Source organism: Bison bison, unplaced genomic scaffold, assembly GCF_000754665.1.
Source record: "Bison bison bison isolate TAMUID 2011002044 unplaced genomic scaffold, Bison_UMD1.0 scf7180017864108, whole genome shotgun sequence".
NCBI lineage: Eukaryota > Metazoa > Chordata > Mammalia > Artiodactyla > Bovidae > Bison > Bison bison.
In genome coordinates, this window is record NW_011494680.1 from 12254076 (window position 1) to 12275025 (window position 20950).

Sequence of the window (20950 nt, forward strand, 5' to 3'; positions counted from 1 at the left end):
TTGTGCTTTCTCCAGCCCAGTGTTTCTCATGATGTACTCTGCATATAAGTTAAATAAGCAGAGTGACAATATACAGCCTTGACGAACTCCTTTTCCTATTTGGAACCAGTCTGTTGTTTCATGTCCAGTTCTAACTGTTGCTTCCTGACCTGCATACAGGTTTCTTAAGAGGCAGGTCAGGTGGTCTGGTATTCCCATCTCTTGAAGAATTTTCCACAGTTTATTGTGATCCACACAGTCAAAGGCTTTGGCATAGTCAATAAAGCAGAAATAGATGTTTTTCTGGAACTCTCTTGCTTTTTCCATGATCCAGCAGATGTTGGCAATTTGATCTCTGGTTCCTCTGCCTTTTCTAAATCCAGCTTGAACATCTGGAAATTCACGGTTCACATATTGCTGAAGCATGGCCTGGAGAATTTTAAGCATCACTTTACTAGCCTGTGAGATGAGTGCAATTGTGCGGTAGTTTGAACATTCTTTGGCATTGCCTTTGGGACTGGAATGAAAACTGACCTTTTCCAGTCCTGTGGCCGCTGCTGAGCTTTCCATATGAGTTACCATATGACCCAGCAATCCCACTCTTGGGCATACAATGAGAGATAGTTCAAAAAGATACATACATATATAATTTAAAAAGATGCATCCACCCCAGTTTTCACTGCCACACTATTTACAATAGCCAGGATGTGGAAGCATTCTAAATGTCCATCAACAGAGGAATGGAAAAGAAGATGTATTACATATACACAATGGAATATTACTCGGCCATAAAAAGAATGAAATAATGTCATTTGCAGCAATATGGACGGACCATGAGGAAACTGGAAGAAAGGCTAGTCTGCAAATCGTGATCATGGCACTTCTCTGGTGGGCCAGTGACTAAGACTCCATGCTCCCAATGCAGGGGGCCTGGGTTGCATCCCTGGCCAGGGGACTAGATCCCATATGCTGCAACTAAAAGAGATCCCATGTGCTGCAACTAATCCCTGGCACAGTCAAATAAATAAATAAAAATCAATATTTTTTGAAAAACACACAAAAGTAACCAAGTGGATTTGAATAGAAACAAAAGAATTTTTTTAAAAAAAAGGAAGATCATAAATTCAATCTTTTATATACTGAGTCTGAAACTCAGTATATAGGTCTTTGGCACATGCAGAAGAAAAGTCATGCAAACAGCTGGGCATCCAATTCCAGAGCTTAACAGGGAGCCCTGGTGCAGGCATATAAGTGAGGGTTATCTGCATTCGGGGGTAACAGAGGCTGAGGGTGTAGGTGATTCACCTACAAAGAGAGGAGGCCCACTAGGCTGAACCATGACGACTCCAACAGCAAGTGCCCTCTGGCAAGGTCTCTCTATGTGCTGGGTTTTCATAGTTCCTGGGTTATGACAAACATGCTTTCCTAAGTTTTGACAGAGGGGACGACAAAAGACGAGATGTTTGGATGGCATCACCAATTCAATGGACATGAATTTGAGCAAGTTCCAGGAGACGGCGAGGGACAGGGAAGCCTGGCGTGCTGCAGTCCATAGGGTTGCAAAGAGTCAGACATGACTGAGCAACTGAATAACAACAAAGTATCTGTGAACTTCATCATGGAAAATAAGAGCTGGAAAGAACTGACAGTGGAAAATGAAATGAATGCTTCTTTGTGAATAATCTTTTCTTAATAAGCCCCAAACTGGAAAAACAAAATTTAAAAATTGCTTTGAGGAAATACCAATAATGAGCATCCATGAGGAAAGAGACACAGTACAACATGTTTAGGTGAGATGAACCTGGTCTTGGTGTCTTTCTTATGGAAAATATATGAAGTTTAAAATAACAAAATCTACTCTACTTAAGGTATCCTAACATATTAATGTTCAACATAAAAGCTGACCTATGACTGCAAAATGTTTTCTTTTCTTCCTCCCAAATACAATTTTGTTTAAATTCAAGTGAAGGGGGAGGGATAAATCATTTCAGCAATCTTACCCTCAATAAATTATTAACATTTCAATACACACAAAAAAAGAGACAGATATGGAAGTAAGGATTATTTTCCTTCTTTGGTCATCTTGAAGAAATGTCTATACAGTTTTGATATTTTTCATTCTTGGGTTAATAACAACTTTTATATCATACAATAAACACATAATAGATGGGCTGAGTACCCTTGGTATTTTAATAGGCCTTTTCTTGAAATCATTTTGAAGTCCTTTAGGAAATTCATTTATTTTTGGACAATTCTATATGATATAGTAAATAGAAAACAGCTATATCCATTGAGCTCTCATTTCTTACCCTAATGCTGTATATCATATTAAATTATTAGAGTGAGTCAAGTCCAAGTTCTATTGACTAAAAATATGGCTCTGAGATTTCCATTTATCCTGGAAGGATAATAGCTTTTGCCTCCTTGGTCATTCAGAGTTGACATTATCCCTTCCCCACACAGCCCCTCCTTTTCCATAATGGCTTGGCCTTTTCTAACCTCCAAATTTGTCAGGTTATAAAAGAAAACTGATAAGAAATTGATGCTAGCTATAGTATTTATTAAACTTAAGAAGACAATGTTATTAACTGCAAAAGTATGCATGAGGAAGAATTCAGTATAGTCTGAATGTGACTTCGAAGACCCAGAAAAGGTCTCTGCCCAAATATGAGGGTAAGTTTGACACAAGAATCATTCAGAGATACTTATCTTTTCTCTTCTTACTTTTTTCTTTTTTTCTAATCTATTTGGAGCACACTTATAGTTTCCCCTTAATTAGAGTTCTGTGGCATTGGTTTTTACAGAAAATAATTATAACTAACTATAGTTACTGTAAACATGTGTTCTGCTTAACAATTAAACTGAGTCACAGGGGAAATAGGCAAATTTTTAAACAGAATAGCTTTCTAATAATTGGCTAATATTTAATGAAACAAACAGGCAAGTAATTATTTCATTTGAAGGTTAATATCAATATTATGATAGAACCTGAAGTCATGTTCAGACTGTACTGAACTCTTCCCCATGTGTACTTTTGCAATTTATAACATCGTCTTCTTAGATGTAATAAATGTCACAGGTAGCATCAAATACTATAATACTAACCTTCCAATGAAATAATTACTTGCCTGTTTGTTTCATTAAATATGAGTCAGTTTTTAGAAAGCTATCCTGACTGTTCATATATTTGCCTGAATCCCCTGTGACTCAAATATTGTTAAACTGCACACATGTTTGCAGTAACTATAGCTAATCATAATTGTTTTCTGTAAAAACCAATGTCAAAAAATTCTAGATCATCTCCTTTCCCTCCCTTAAAAGGGGAAATGGTAAGTGTGCTCCCAATAGATTAGAAAACAAAAAAATGGAAGAAGAAAAAAGTAAGTATTTCTGAAAGATCCCTGTGTCAAATTTACCCGCATATTTGGGCAGAGTCCCTTTCTGGGTCTTTGAAGTCACATTATTATGCCAAGGGCAGCAAAGAAACTGGCCAGAAAGCTTGGTCTTATTTCTGATTTGCTGTGCCTACGGTTTGGTTCTCCTACACCCATAAGTTCGATGGGTAAACTGGCTCCCAGAAATCTGAACTAGCCTTGGATCTGGATGAGTTACATGTGAACTCTTCAAACAAGTACAAAACCATAGTTCATACTTCTTAAATGGTAATATAAAAAGTCCCAGGTAATTCATGGGAATAATAAGTCTCGGTTATCAAAACCCTCCAGATGTCTAGACATGTCATGTAAAAATGAATGTCATTTTAAATCCCCAAACTAAAGTTATTTTAGTAAAGCATAGCTAAAATAAATCTGAATTATTTTGAACATTTTTTTAGAAAGCTATCAGAAAAAAAGTTTTTTTCCTTCTCAGTTCTAAGAGCTTAAATGAAACATTCATGCATTAAATTCAAAGTCTGACTGTCAAATCATTTCACTTTAATAAAATTTGAATTACCTGCCTTAGGGCATTATTAAATATCAAATAAAAAGCACACATCCATAAGTCTGATTTCCCAATATAATTTTTATGTAGAAGTATGACTAGATTTGTATTACACATTTCAAGATAAAAGGATCAAAAATGTATTCATGAAAGGATACAGTCAGAAGTGAACTCATCTTTGAGAGAATTTCTCACCATTCTTAAGAATCTGGGGAAAAATGACCCCCTTTCAGGAATCTCAGCCACCAAGACAAGGATAGCAATCCATCCTCTCTCTTAAAATATCTATACTGTAATTAATTGAAAACTTTGAGAATTACACATTGTCTTCTTATCATACAATGAATACGAAACATATGTATCTGAAATATATGCAATCTCCTCATAAACATTTAAGGGTGTGTGTGTGTGTGTAAGACAGAGATAACATAGGGATGATTATTTAGATATTTAGAGAGGCAATTTGCATGGAGGGCAAGATAAGGATCAAAAACTCAAGCCAATCATCTCATTTCATAAAAAGTGTCATTTATGGTTACTGATATTCACAGAAGAGTATACCAAACCTGCACTGGATAAATTCACAAACTCATGCTCACCAGCCTCACTGTGCCTCTCTGCCTGCCCTCCAATGAGTCCTGCCTGCACCCCTCCCCCCACCCTCTGCTCCCAGCTTCTTCAGCTTCCCTCCCCGACTCCCAGCTCTTCCCCAATCCCCCTTAAACGGTAAAGCAAGTCACAAAATGCTGTCTATAAACCACCACCTCCTTCCTTCCTCTGAATGCATGGAACGTGTCCATTCCCTTAACAAAAGTCAGCCTCCACTTGTGCTTAGAATTCCATCCCCTGGCAACTTTTCACAGACTTTACTGCTAGGATTAGCCTCTCGAGAAACAGCATCTTCAGCCCTGCCTACCTACTGGCTCATTCCCCACCCCTCATATAGAAAGTTCCAGTATTTCTCGTTTAAAAAAAAAAAAGCCTTCATTTGGAACGAAACTGGGTCACCTGTAGAGATATGGACAGACCAAGAGATGGTCATACAGAGTGCAGTCAGAAGGAGAAAAACAAATACATTAATGCATATATATGGAATCTAGAAAAATGGTACAGCTTAATCTATTTGCAGGTCAGGAATAGAGACGCAGACTTAGAGAATGAAGGTGTGGACACAGCAAGGGGAAAGGAGGCGGTGGGATGAAGTGAGAGAGCAGCACTGACACATATACGCCACCGATGCTGCTGCTGCTGCTGCTGCTGCTGAGTCACTTCAGTTGTGTCGACTCTGTGTGACCCCATGGGCTGTAGCCCACGAGGCTTCTCTGTCCATGGCATTCTCCAGGAAAGAATACTGGAGTGGGTACACTCCACTCCATACTGAATACTATATGTATGAGAATACTGGAAGAGTGCCTTGCTCCAGAGGATCTTCCCGATCCAGAGACTGAACCCGGGTCTCTTGCTACAGGTAGCTTCTTTACTGCTGAGCGGCCAGGGAAGCCCCACATGTACACTACCATGAGTAAAACAGATAGCTAGGGGGAAGCTGATTCATTACAAGGTATCGCCGCCTCCTCCCTTCAAACTCCACTTCTGCCCTGTGCAACCTACATCCCTCATCCTCCTGCTATCCTGAGGGCCCGAGTGTGGAGATGCTCCCTGATCTCTGACCCTTACTGCTTATGACAGAGGGCTCTGTCAGTCAGGCTGCCCGAGTCCAACTTCCACTTCCACTGCTCAGCAACTTTGGGCAAATGACCTAACTTCCTGGTGCTTTGGTTAACTTATCATAAAGCAACACATAAGGTTTTATGAACACGTGAGGTCATCCCCATGTATTATTAGAACATTATTTGTACACACACATGCAGACACACATAATCTATGCCCACAACTCCCACATTCTGTTCAGACCTCTTTTCTGATCTCCACTTTTGAAATTCCAGCTTCCTTCGTGGCGGGTCCACCCACTGTTGTGATTGACAAGCCACTCTCAGTCCTCTCTATCTCTCCATCTCAGACAGAACCTATCCAGCTTCCCTGTTGTCACTCTGCCTACAGTTTCTAAAGCCCCAAACCCCAGCTGTTATCATTGATAATTCCATCTCCTCTCACTCACATGCAACTTACCCCTAGATATCACTTTCAAGACTCTTTCACAAACATAAACCTCTCTCCATCTGCACTGTTCCTAGTCTGGTACCCAAGCTTCCATGCCTTGCACCTTGGTTACCCAATGGACTTCTAAAATACCTTTCTACTCCCCCAGCCTGGCCCAAAGTAATCCAGTCCATTCATTCTCCAGCCACTGTGATCTACTGAGAATATACAGGGGTCAGGCCACTCCCTTGAGAACCCTTAGACGTCAACACATTGACAATGAGATAAAGACATCTAACTCGGCTGACAAAGCCCTTGAAGACAGGGCCCCGCCTGACTTTCCCTTTCATTTCCACACCCCAGACTCAGGGGGCTTCTTTCAGGTATCTCAGCGCACCAAAGTCTTACCATCTCCACAGAGAGAGGACCCTCGAGGATCTTTGCAAAGATATTCCCTCTAGCCAAAATCTCCTCCACTCCACTTTTTTGTTCTTCTCATTCACAGAATTTATTACAATTTGTAACTGTACTTTTGAAATGTTTTTACATTGTCCTGCTCACCATCTCAGGCTTAAGCTCTGTTTTTTAAAATATTTTTTGATGTGGACAATTTCTGAAGTCTTTACTGAATTTGTTACAATATTGCCTCTGTTTTACACTTTGTTATTTTGGCCATGAGGAATGTGGGATTTTAGCTCCCTGACCAGGATTGAATCCACACATTCTTCCAGGAAGGTAAGTCTTAACCACTGGACCACCAAGGAAGTCCCAGACTGTGAGCTCCTGGAGGCCAGAGATTTCAGTTCCTCTGTGACTCCCCCATCCACTGGAACACTGACATAGGGTGAGAAGACACACTCCCAACAGACCACTAAACAGTCAGAGCTCTGTGCTGACTCCTCGGAAACTGTTCCAATAGGCACTTTGCTCTCACGGGAAGCAGCGGTTTCATAGCAACACACTGACCTAGGTATGTGATCCTGGTCAATCTACAAAGTGAAGAAGTAACCCAGTACACAGGCATTTATATATATTTTATATTTTCCTTGTTTGTGATGTTTATTTTGTTAGCTCCTTAAGGGTAAGTAACTCATACATTGAATCCAATATATTAAAATGTATAGATTATTAGACTATTCCATCAGTAAAGAAACATGCTGCATTTATATAATCACCAAGTGCTTCTTGATCTATCGAATAAAATCACTTACACAGGGTAAGTATTATCACTCTGGCCTGATCTACCCTCACTACCTACCCCAATAAGCAAGATGACCAATCTGCACTGGACAAGTGGCCAGCTTTGAGGCTCAACAACTCCCAGCCCCTTCCTTCATGCTCCCCATTCATCAGGAGATAACAGCTGCAGTTTCAAGCTACAACAACACAGCAAAGTACCAAAGAAGAAGTACTTGCGTATCATTACCCTGCCTCAAGTGCCTTCCCTTATGAAAGCTGATATTAAAGCAAAACCTATCAATAGAATGAAAGGCTGCACTGCTGGAAAAACATAAGGAATGTAGATTTTTCCCTAAAGGGTGTGAAATTTTTACAAACCACCTGACTTGTAATGAATGGGGCTTGAGAATGTGTCCTAAATTTCAATGAAGTGCATTCACATTGCAAAATTAACAGGTTCATCATGAGAGCTGCTTTCACGTGCAGGCTCAACTGTGTGCCTGTTTTCCTCATTTAATCCACACGTACCCAGATGAAGTACCCACACGTACTCTCAGCTCCTGTTTTCTCTGGCTACTGAAACGCAGCTCTAATGACTCTGTCACTGAGCGGCTGCGTGGGTCTAAAATTGTCTCCCAAAATCCCGTCACAGCCCTCCACGAGCTCTGCCCCCTTCACGTGTGTCCTCAGCCTTCGAAATTCTTCAATCTGAAAATAAAAGCAGAACAGAACAGATTAATTGTCGACCGGCCATAAGCAAGATGGGAATCTCATCGATAACTTAAAATATGCATAAATTACAAGCATTTAAAAAGAGAAAATTAAGCTTCGAAAAAGAGAAAAACTGAGTTCATTCTTCCAGAGCTAAGACATTAGACACAACCTCTACAAGAGGAAAGAAGACAACAGAAGCAGAGATAGGAAGGCCTCCAGATAAACCCAAACAACCGTCAAAACCTGCTGGATCTGTTCATGCAAAAAGGATATACATCTCTCTCAAATAGCTCTTATGGGGACATTTCTAGCAGTCCAGTGGTTAGAATTCGATACTTCCAATGCAGGGGTCACCGGTTCTATCTCTGGTAGGGGAACTAAGATCCCCACCTGCTGCCTGTTGTGGCCAAAAATAAAAAAGATAAAAATAAAAAGGAGATAATCTGTAATAAAAAAAAAAAAAAACTTCTATGTCTGCCGTAACATAATAAGAAAAAGTGAACAAATGAAGAAATGTTCTGAAATGCTTCCCAAGTATATCTCTATAATGAATCATGGTGTTACTATATGCTAACTGATTATATGTTAAATATATTAGATTGAGGCTTTTTCATCAAAAAACTCCCTTTGCTGCTTGTTGAGCCCTCCAAAGGGCAAAGAATGCCTCTGATTTTTCAAAAGTTTAAGCCCATCTTCTTCCTGTGGCAACAGTGATTTTCAAGTTTATCTCCCTTCTCAGGCAGCCTCCCCAGATCCCGTGGTTTCCAGTTACGCACTATTGGTTACCACAGTCCCAAGAGACCATTCCCATCAGCTCATGGCAGTCTCCCTCACTGGCCAAGTTGTACCTCCTGAGAACTCATAGTCTGCCAGACACCACCCACTGGAAGTGTTGAGCAACCAGCAAACACGTGAGCAGCTTTTGCCAAGCTCACTGCCATCTAGCAGTTGATTTACCTTTGTCAAATCATCTGTTATTTCCTTTAAATGCCACATAAAATCACATGAGACATTCTTCATTCTTTACACAAAAGGAGAAACTGAGGTCAGACAGGTTAAGGAAGATTCCAGATAATCTGGGTCTGACAATTCCAAGGCCACGTGCCCTCTTCCCAGTCCCACAGCCACCTCTTCAGAAATTCTAGTCATCAGTAGACCCTAGAGCCAGCATATAACCCAGGACATTGAGCAAATGTGACGTGAATAGCACCAATCGACCAAAGCATCACTGTCTGTGACTCAGAGGCTTCTACCCACAAAGGTTCACAAAACACTGACACAGACTTAATCCAATCATGAGGGGGAAACCCACATGATAGTAACTAATTCAGGGTTCCAATAAAAACCTAGAAATCCACAGACTTTAGAGGACCCATGGGACTCCTATAAAATTTCACTGGTGCATTCTCCTAAGAGGTTCTCTGACTCCAGAAGAGTCAAATCTCACAAGATTCTAATTCAATCCACTCACATATGAATTGGAAATCAGAGCTGGGAAAAATTAAATGGCTTGCTAGATCAGAACCCAAGTCAGAAATTTGACTTCTAGTTTCCCTGGTGGCTCAGCAGTAAAGACTGCCTGCCAATGCAGGAGACACGGGTTCTATCCCTGGCCCGGGAAGATCCCACATGCCACAGAGCAACTAATCCCATGTGCCACAACTACCGAGCCTACGCGCCAAGGCTCGGAAACTGCAACTGCTGAAGCCAGCGCACCCCAGAGCCTGTGCTACACAGCGAGAGAAGCCACCACAATGAGAAGCCCTTGCACCGCAATGACGAGCAGCCCCTGCTTGCTGCAACTAGAGAAAAGCCTGCACAGCAATGGAGACCCAACACAGCCATGAATAAATAAATAGAATTATAAAAAGGAAAGAAATTTGCCTTCTAAAGTTCTATTTTCCTATCTCTTCAAACACTGTTTGATTTCCCTAAATGGGTTAACCCTGATCCTATTAGGATTGTCCTGTTCTTTTAAAATAACATCCACATGCTGTTTTTATATAAAAAAGTGCCAGTCATATAAGCCATGAGATTTTTAATCTATATAATGGTTTCTCACTAGACCTTCTCACGGGTTTACAGGAGGGAATATGGCAGTACTCATATTGCTTGTTGCACCTGAAAAATGTCTAGAGCCAAGTCTTCATGAGAATCCCTTATAATTATTTGTGAGGTGCATTTTTCTTAGATTTCCCTGAGATGGAGTGAAAGGGAAACTTCTTAGTCAGAGGAGCCTATGATTTTTCAAAAAGAAGATGAAGCTCAAGGACAGACTGCATCCAAAGGCTGGTTCTTGTCCAGTCTCTGCTACCCAAGACCCAAACAACCCAACTGCTCTTCCTTTTCAAGCTCAGTTTCCACCTGTGAACAACAGAGATGAAGGTGATAACAGTATTCCGGTATGAGGTAAATAAGATCATTCATGAAAACACTCAGCACAGCTCCAAGCACACAGAGAATGTTCATCAATAACCACATGACTTCTGAAGTCCAAGCTTCTGCATTTGGAGATGATTATTTAGCTACAGTGTTGTATGCAAGAAAGGAGACTAGAAATAATAAACCAGTTGACTGAGAAACAGAAGGTTCTCTTTCCTCCCATTCCCTGTGTGTGTGATCATATGTAAGAGCTGCAATCAGAACCTATAAACCCAGGACAGGGTCACCACTGAGCACTGTGGACTCAAAACTTGACTGCCTCGAGGTATTTCAAGAAATACTCCATTTCTTATTGACTCTGAAGCTTATTGCAAAGCTGAGTTAACTTTGTATTTACGTATTCTGAACTGAAGCTAAATCTTTCAAGCCCCAGGCCTCAGCCTGAAATACCTTCTGTGAAAACAACTTCTTCTAGAAGAGATCTGAGTCAACAGCCGGCCAGTCTCCAATCACTGCCTTCTCAGAGAGAACTGCTTCACAAGAAATGTTTTTCTCTGATCAGAGTGATGCTTTGAAGACTTCAAACATCAACAAAGATAGGGGAAAAAACACATCTCTCTGAAATGCCAATTTTTCTGAAGTAACCACCCCTCAGAATCCTTTAGTCACTTCAAATGGTTTCGAGTGCGCACTCTGTTATTGCACCAAAATGAGACAGAGTGAGAAAGAAGCAGAATAATATTCCGAGATAAAAGTCTTCAGCTAAATTCAAATGTCAGGGCCATACAGGGGCCATCATTATCAATCAGTATGTACGAGTTCATCGATTTTTAATGCTCCTCTACTTAAACATGGTATGTGTGTTCAGCCAATTTAAAAGAGAGAGATGGAGAGGAGAGAGATTTAACACTTGGGAGACACGTCCTCACCCGTGAAGGTAGAAAGCTGAGCAGCCACTGTTCCCTGAACTGGGTGGCACGCCCACCGGTCTACAACGTTCATTCCAGCCTTCACTGATGTCTGACCTTGATGGCTCACTCAAAGTTCAGCTTTAAAACTGCTTTCTTCATGACAGCAGTTAACAGGCTAATTTCTAGGGTCTGAAGTTTGGCACACATTGCTTTTAGTAGTTCCAGGGGTCCTACACACATTTTGTAATAGACTTGTTTTGATTTACATCTCATGTGTCATCATGTTAAAAGAAAACTAACACATAAAAGTCCCTGTTCTCATCTTATTTTCCTTTATCACCAGGAAATTCATAACAATACATGAATTGCTGCTGTTGTTTACTCGCTAAGTCATGTCCGACTCTTTGCAACCCCATGGACTATAGTGGAGTGGGTTGCCATTTCTTTCTCCAGAGGATCTTCCCAACCCAGAGATCGAACCCACATCTCCTGCGTTGTCACTGACAAGCCAGTGACAATAGTTACAGATCACTTTTTTAAATGTTTTAAATTACACTTATCCAAATCCATCCAATTGTGTGGGTTTCTTCCCGTAGCATACAGTCTGCTAACCAGAACAACACGAAAAAGTCAACCGACCAACCAGGGGCTCCCAGTCCCAGACACTAGGATTCTAGTGCTCAGGAAGATGTAAATGGTTCACGCTGGGCTCAGCTGTCAATACTACACTATAGGTACCAACTCCTCCTCCTGGACTAGCAGGCAGAGGATGGAACTCGCATCTCCTGCATTGGCAGGTAGATTCTTTAAGTTTGAGCCACCAGAGAAGCCCATAACACCCAGCTACTTAGTAACATATGTTACCCCTATAAGAGGACACATTATTTCTTCAATACAAAGCTTTGTTTCTCAAAAAATCAACTTAGTAGCCATCCACCTGCCATTTGCTATTCTTTTTGTTATTTTCTATATCAATCCTCTCTCTGCCTCAGTCTCTATGTTTCTCTCCTCCTCTTCAAGCCCAACAAGGTGAGGCTCCTCAATTCTTGGTTTTGATTCTAGATTCACACCTTTACCCTTAGTTCCTCTCATTTTTGCTGCCTCTCTGGACCTTCTCTATTTTGGACTCTGCTTTCTCTGGAACTATATGAGCAGCAACAGTGAAACATTCAAATCAAGGACAAACTGATTCATTTTCTCCTAAGATTATCATTTTTTCCCCTAAATCACTCTAAATTGCAATTTAATGTACATGTGAGTGTGTGTGTGTCCATTTCCACACTCCTGCTCTCTGAACAGATGCTGCAACGGAGTTCTGCACTAACAGCACCGACATCTTTTCTTGAAAAGAAACTGGAAAGTTATCCATTTCCAAGAGCAGTTGAAATTATTCCTTCAAATACACATTCCTTTGGCTTTGGCTCCCTTTGAGGAAGACACAGCTTATTTCCCAGTAATTGAGGAGCACGACTTAGTGAGTTAAGGTTAGACTTTGTCACTGACCTTGCTCAGGGGGATGGTACAAAGCAAGGCTCCCTTTGAAGCCTGCAAGACCAAAAGGCATGATGAGTTGCCTCTGGGTTGTTGCATAATTTACTGGATGACATGGAAGTAAATCATCACATTACAGACTATTGGTTAACATCCCCAATACTGTGCTAGAGAGAGAATCCTTTGTGGAATTCTAAGTGGAACTGAGAATTTTCTGTGGCTCAGCCAGGTTCATTCAAATTGACTTTCAATAAATAGACATTTACTGTGGTTACAGAGGAAAAGTTTATTTTTCATTAAAGATTTGACCTATTTTTAGAAAATTGCCCCTAAACTGCTGAACAAATGTGACTGCAGACCCTGAGCTGCTTCTGTTTCCTCTGCCAGTCTGACCCCTCCGCTGTGACTAACACAGTTGAAACTCTTATCCCGGGTCCCATTCAGCTCAGTGCTCCACAGAAACATCTCACTTCAGTTAATGATTCAGTTAACTGGCAATGACATTCCTTGTTCATGAATCTTTTCTTGCATGATGGCAACTCTGAAAAGAGATGAAGGCTTTCTCCACGGCAAACTGGCTGGATGGGCTGGGGTGTGGACCTAGAGCAGCCAGAACAGCATAAAGAAAGGGATGGTGGAGGAATGATACTGGAGAACAGAAGCCAAAGCTCAGCAACAGAGAAGCACCAAGATCCACCAGTGAACACACTGGGGCAAGAAACAAGAGTCAAGCGTGAAGATTTCCCTGGCTGTGGGTAAGAATCCGCCTGCCAATGCAGGGGACGTGGGTTTTATCCCTGGTTCGGGAAAATCCCACATGCCAAAAGGCAACTAAATCCATGAGCCATGACTACAGTGCCTCAACTCTAGAGCCCAAGAACCAGAACTACTGGCTTCTTCTCCACATGCAGTAACTATTGAAACCTGAGCCCCCTAGAGCCTGTGCTCTGCAACAAAAGATGCCATTGCAATGGGAAACCCTTGCACTGCAACTAGAGAAAGCCCATGTATAGCAACAGAGACCCATCACAGACAAAATAATAAAATACATAAATGGAATTAACTTTAAAAAAAGAGTGAAGAGTGAGAATCAAGCAGTGGCTTCCTGGGCATATGTTTATAAAGCATAGTTACAGTAAGTTCCCTACATAGGAAAGAGTTCTGTTCCAAGAGCATGTTGGGAAGTCCAGTTTGTTTGTAAGTTCTACAAAGTTAGCCCAGGTATACCCAACTAATACAACTGGCTACATAGTACTGCTCTATAATAGGTCTATACTTTTCACAGAAATAATACATAAACAAACACAAGAAAGAAAACATTTTTAACCTTACAGTGCAGTACCTCGTTCGCATCTTGAAAGTTCACAACCTAAAGCTTCGTATGTAGGGCACTTACTGTATTTTCTACCTGCATGAGCTGCATGCATCTTATTTAGACTCTCTGTAGCATTTGTCACTGTTTACCTCCCTTCTCCACAACTTGGAAATCCTCTCTCCTGTCCTGGATCCCAGGACGTCACTCCCTCCTGGCTGTCCCCAAGGCCCATGGGCAAGCCCTTGACTCCCTGTCTCCTCCATCTGCACTGAGGTTTTGCATTCAGCTGGGCTCTCTTGTCTTTCTCAACTTGAGCTGAACAGATCATCAAATTCATTTCTATTTCCTGGACACGAAGCTAGAATTCACTTCTCAGCTTCCCCTACAACCAGGTGTGGCCATGGGTTAAGTTCCAGCCAACAGAATGGAAGCATGAATGGTGTTCTCCATTTCTCAGTCTAGTCTTTAGAAAGCAGTCTCCCTTCAGATCCTCCACACACTTTCCCCTCCTGCTCACTATATGCCCACACCTAAGAGAAGAGAGGTATTAAAGATGGCAGAGTGTCTTGCAACCCCATTTCCTGAGTGGCTGCACAGAGAAAAGCCTTGACTGTGACGCAAAAATACATCTGTTGGATTTTATGAGTGTAAAATAAAATAAATTCTTACTGTGATAAGTCATTGAAAAATTTTTAAGATTTTTGTGATGTGGACCATTTTTAAAATCTTTATTGAATTTATTACAATATTGCTTCTGTTTTATGCTTTGGTTTTTGGGGCCCTGAAACATGTGGGATCTTAGCTCTCCAACCAGGGAGAGAACCCACATTCCCTGCATTGGAATGCAAAGTCCTGACCACTGGACCACCAGGGAAGTCCCCAGTCACTGAAGTTTTGGGGTATATCTGTTACAGCAGCTACCATCTTTGCTGTTAAATTTCATCTATATCTCTTTAGTCCAAACCTCTATTCTTAACATTCAACTCAAATTTCTAATTTCTTGCCTCTCCTTTAACAGACTCACTCCTAATATTTTTCAGGAGTTATTCCCTGGACCTTCCAGTCTGAGCTGGGTTTTTGCCCTGTGTGTTTCCAGAGTGCCTTACTTATGACACAACACAGTTGCCTGTATGAACATCTGCCTCCTCAACTCCACAGTGAACTTTTAAGAATAAACACTGTGTTTTAATCTCTGGATCCTCTGTGTCTGGTTGGCACTCAGGAATAGTTTCTCATAAGAAAAAAAAAAGGCTGACCAGATAAAGGAATTGGGATTTGTCATATGAAAAACAGGAAGGCCCAAAGGTGGTGTGATCAAAGCTTCTAAAATAATGAAACAATGAAGATGCTGAATGGGTATCTTTTAAAGTCAATCCTCAGAAAAAGAGAAAGAAGAAACTGTTCAGAGCTGAAAGAGGTGTTTTAAAGATTTAAGGACAAACAAAAGAAAGCTTTTCTGAATAGTGAATAAACTTGAACTTGTTATAAAATATAAGGGGTATAATAGTTTGTAAAGAATTTCTAAAGGAAACTTGGCTTATTTATTTAGCATATTGCCTAAGTCTTTTGAGAGTGATCATTAATAATGCTGTCTTCTTAGCATTAACAAATGGTACATTTAGTATCAAATATTATGATACTAATAACATCAAAAGCAATGTTGAAACACATTGTAGTGAGCATGCATCCTGCCCCACCAGTGACATCCCAGTGACAATTCACTTTGGTGCCTCATACGCTGCATTAGCATCAGAGCACCTATGCTGAACCCAAGGTGGGGGACAGCAGACCAAAAGTGGCTAGAGAACAATCCAGAACTTTACAGGGCATTCTTTCTAGGTCCCCCACCCTCTCCATACAGAATTTTCCTGTACAAGCCAAGAAAGAGCTATTACAAAGCCCGAGTGTGAGTTACAGAAATAACCAGTGTTCTCACCTCACCTCTAAGAACTTTCTCCTCTCCAATACCTGAGAAATCCCACATGAAACAGTAACTAGACTAATGAACAGTTTGGGTATTTCACTGACTTCTATTTACTCTATAAAAACTGACTTTTAAAGTACAGATGGTAAATGGGAGCTGGGTTTTGTTCATCTTTAACCTTTCAACTGCTTTTACTGGCTCGAGACATTTAACTTTATCTGAAGAGATGTGACTGATCTAATTGAGCCGAAAGGAGCAAGAACATGAAACGGACATTTCCCTTTTACAGAGAGAAAATTTACCCTTTAATGCAAAACTTCATCCTGGAAGGTTAAAGCCCTCCTCTCACCTGTAGCTGGGATATTGTCAGAGGGTATCGGAATAATATCCAGGTCACACCTTCGCTGCAGGGCGGGATGGTGAGAGAGCCTTCATAGACCCAGTAATCACGCAGCAAGGGATCTGTGCCACCACATGGACCAATCACGGAAAGGTGAGTTAATGAAAAATAATTTGGAAGAGTCCAACAATCATTTTCAAACTTACAAACCATCCAGATAACATGTCTCAGAAAGATGTCATTTTTAAACTGAAGCCTCACATATATATTTTAAAACTAATCATATGAAGAAAACAATCAATGGAGAACATGAGGTATCCTCTATTATTTATAGTGATTTTGTATCAATGAATTCCTATACATATTTAAATATGGTTATATAAACTAGATATATAAACACTTGATATACTATACCAGGTGTGTGTGTGTGTGTGTGTGTGTGTGTGTGTGCTCAATTGTGTCCAACTCTTTACGACCTCATGGACTGTAGCCCACCAGGCTGGACAGAATACTGGCAAGAATACTGGAGCGGGTTGCCATTCCCTTCTCCAGGGGCTCTTTCCGACTCAAGGATCAAACCTTCATCTCCTGCACTGCAGGTGGATTCTTTACTGTTTGAGCCACCAGGGAAGCTCAGTGGTAAAATGTTTATTATCTCAAAAAGTTTACTCCCAAGTTTAGAACAATCTGAAACTGGTAACAACTACAAAGAACATTAATTATAAAGCAAGCTTACTAACTCGTAAGACACAGTTGTGTATATTCTGAGAAAAACAATGCAGTCACAGCCACAGTTAAAATTCACCCTATGCAACCCAATAAATGCTTACCTGGTAATAAAGTGTTAGGATTAAAGCAGGGTATTGTTTTGGACTTCCCCTGAAAAAAAGAAAATGTACCCCACGTTAACACAAAATTTTAGAATAAGAACATTTATAAGCACTAAAAATCGAGGTTGAAGTCTTTTCTTTTTGGCCACACTGTACATGTGGGATCTTACTTCCCTGACCAGAAATCAAACCCATGCCCCTTGCGGTGGAAGCATGGATCCTTAATCACTGAACCCGCCAGGGAAAGCCCTGAAGTCTTTTCTGAATGCCAGACCCCACAGGTTTGTGGGTGTGCCAATCTGTCTTCTCACTGGAGTGACACGGCTTGGTTCCAACAGGACGTTCCTGCTCTGAGTCTGTAACTATTTTTGCTATGGCCACAGCTCAGGAATTTCCCTATAATTCCTGGTGTGAAACTTAAAATTGTCCATCCAGTGTCTGTCTGCCCCTCATCACTGCCTTTCCTGCTCCTGGAGTAGAGATGAGGGCCTTGACCCAGGGAGTCTTTAGAAATGACTTTCCTCCTGAAACTCTGCTCTCAGTTTCTAACCTTCTTGGCAGCACAGTAGGTACATGCTCAGTTGCTTAGTCGTGTTCGACTCTTTGCAACCCCATGGACTCCAGAATACCGGAGTGGGTCGCCATTTCCTTCTCCAGATTTTCCTGACCCAGGATCGAACCTGGGTCTCCTGAGTCTCCTGTACTGCAGACTCTTTATCTGCTGAGCCACTGGGGCAAATCAACCTTAAGTCACCTTCTCAGGGAGGTATCACTTATGACTTATGTGAGCTTTTGTTGCTTCTCTTTTCACATAAATACTCTGAAGTGTGGTCGCCACAATTTTTATTTCTTTCATTTATACTACCTCCCTATATCCAGAGGGCAGAAAGATGTACACAGGAGGCCTGGGTTGCTCAAATCCTAAACAATTCCCCCCAAAAGTCCTGTCTTCAAGCCTAGCCCTTGGCTGCCTCCTGGGAGATGGTCTCTGAGTCCTTGGAATAAGCCTCCTGATAAGAGTGGCTCTGTGTGCCTGAGGCCTTGGGCAGGCTGTACCAGTTGGACCAGATAAGTTTATCCCAACAAAGTAATTTATGGTGGAAGCCTGGTTTTGCTCAGGGTGGGGGCCGGAGGGCTGGAGTCAGCATAGCTGAGGTCAGTCCCTGAGGCACTGCCCAGGCATAACTGACCCCCAATAAAATCCCTGGACACCAAGGCTTGGGTAAACTTCCCTGACTAGCAGCGCTTCACAAGTGCTGTGCCATCACTGCTGGGAGAATCAGCTGTGCCCCCAGGCACCTCGACTGGGAGGGCACGTCTGAGAGCTTGTACCTGGTTTCTCCAGGACTGCGCCCCACCCACCTTTTCACTGTGCTGACTTTTTTTGATCTGTATTCCTCCACTGGAATAAACCACAACCAGGAGACTAACGGCCTGTCTGAGTCCTTTTAGGGAATCTCCAAGCCTGAGGATAGACATGGAAGGCTCTTACCTAACCAGTATTTTTATTTTCTTTTAGAGAATGACTTACCTTATACTGAATATCCTGGAGGATTTCAGTCACAGCCTTCAGGCCCACGTGCTCTTTTCCGATCTGCAATGTATAAAGTATAAACCATAGCTACTAAGCATTTAAATACGTAAGTAAAATAACCAACTGAAGTGAAGTTCAAGTTCACCTGAAAGTCCTTCTTGGGAATACAAGACTTATTTCTTAATAAATAGGTCAACATCTACTAAAGGCAATTAAAGTACAAGAAAGTATTAGATATGTTCCTGGGCATTTCCAAGAATCTATTCTAAATTTACCTTGCTAGGTATAGATTTTACCCCCTGTCCTACACATTTATATTTATATATTTATTAACATATTTATGTTTATATATATATCTAATCACATAACACTGTAACATAAAAGTTTTGAGGATATTTCTAAATTAGAACTATTCACACACGCCCAAAGCCTTCTATTTTTACTTTGAGCATTTCTAGATCATTATTATAATGACTGTATTCATGTTGAAAATTTTTTATTAACTCCAAAAAATAAGTATGTGATTTCATATGCTAAAGTCACTGAAATTGAGACACTTATTTCTTATCATTGGACATAACTCTGTAATCACCTATTTATTCTTAAATAAATAAGAATATGCTGTTTGTAGCTTTCTATTTTAAAGCATTATATATCATTACATATTTTCAGTGCATAAAATGTCCCAAGGAATTTGAGATTTTAAAAAGAATATGATGTGAGGTATTCTTGACTCTAACTTTAAAAATTATAAGTGTAATCTCATTTCTACTTTTCAGTCAAGTTTCAACAGTTTCTGTCCATGCTAATGGAAGGCAGTCACAACAGAGACCACTTATGTCAGATAAACAATCCCTGTTATGGTTTGCTTTTTCTTTTGCACATAAATTTTTGGAGAATGATCCACAAGGACCTACAAGAGCTGTCACCATGTTCACTCGCCCGGCTTCTCTCCATTGTGAACCAACTTGGAAAAACACTAGGTCAAAGGGGATCAAAGGAAAGAGGTGCGACAGGAAACTCATACAACCTAACACAGGCCATTGAGTTCCAAATAATCAAGATTATATTTTCCAAGTGTTTGCAATTCCTGAGATAGGCTCTAGAAATAGAAAATGAATTCTCTTAAGTTACTCTGTGTGTGTGTGTGTGTGTGTGTGTGTGTGTGTGTATCTTAGGCAAAATGTACTCCTTGGTGTCAAAGTATGGACCTGTAGGCAGACGCCTGCACCCCACTTTCAGGGAAAAACAGACTCCTTTGCTGTATTGGTGGCTCAGACAGTAAAGAATCTGCCTGCATTGTGGGAGACCCAGGTTCAATCCCTAGATCAGGAAGATCACCTAGAGAAGGAAATGCCTACCCACTCCAGTATTCTTGCCTGGAAAATTCCATGGACAGAGAGGCCTGGCAGGCTACAGTCCATGGGGTTGCAAGGAGTCAGACATGACTGAGCAACTAACACTTCCACTTTCTGTTGTACTGGTTTAAGCAAAATGTAGTATTTGGATGCTTACACCCACAGGTGGGCTTTGTCGTCACTTCACGCATCTCTGATCAGAGCATAATTCTCTGAACAGCCCACGTCTGAACACTGTGAGGCCACACAGTTTAGTGGCCCAGGAACAAGGTCACTTGCATTGGATGCTGGGTTCCGACCTTGACTCACTTTTCAGTCTTGAGCAAGTTTACCTAACCTCTCTGTCCTTCAGCTTTCTTCTCTATACAGTAGGGAGGATTAAAGTGACGGAGTTGAAAAAAAGACTCAGTCAAACAAAAACCTTAGAATAGGGCAGGGTGCATCGAAACTCAGTGATTATTACCCAGATCACTCTTACTCAGAATGCCACACAGCATCAAATACAGCATTTAATAACTATTACTGCCTCTTTCTATCCATAAAGGTTCTATACTTTGTGGACATAACTATATTTTGCGGCCAATTCCAGCTATCGCTCCATCTCGTTCCTTCCATTCTTTGTCAAAGTCCTGCCTGAAGAGGTTACAGCCACCAAAAAGAAAATATAGATGATGCTCTGCACAGCCCAGTCCCTAAAATCTTACAACAGTGTGGGTGACAACGCAACCTGGGGCCAAGAGTCCACCCGCAACTAGGTAACTTCTGACCTCTGCCCTTCGCCACCTTTCACCACTGCCCAGAATGCCAGCCCTCCGGTCAGTTTCCTCTCCGAGAACCTCAGCCCTGCAAAGCCCTGAATTTTTCAACTTCTACGGCTAATCCCCTCACTTCCCACCACACCCTCTGGAATGGGACGATGCCACATCTTTGACAAGCTCCCTGACACCTCCT

At 41.3% G+C, this 20950-nt stretch overlaps 1 protein-coding gene across 3 annotated transcripts in view; it reads right to left on the reverse strand.

The window, feature by feature from the left end:
* CA8 (carbonic anhydrase VIII) overlaps positions 1-20950 on the reverse strand; it is an 83224-nt gene that overhangs the window by 11555 nt on the left and 50719 nt on the right. The window contains exons 5-8 of one of the 3 annotated variants that reach the window (XM_010838998.1): positions 18639-18701; positions 17108-17156; positions 16287-16399; positions 7752-7908 (exon numbers count right to left, since the gene is read on the reverse strand). In XM_010838998.1, the coding sequence (XP_010837300.1) occupies positions 7774-7908; positions 16287-16399; positions 17108-17156; positions 18639-18701 (360 nt within the window). In that variant the 3' untranslated portion in view covers positions 7752-7773. Of the gene's footprint in view, positions 1-7050; positions 7909-16286; positions 16400-17107; positions 17157-18638; positions 18702-20950 lie in introns of those variants that run through there. The other 2 variants (XM_010838997.1, XM_010838996.1) reach the window with 2 other exon arrangements.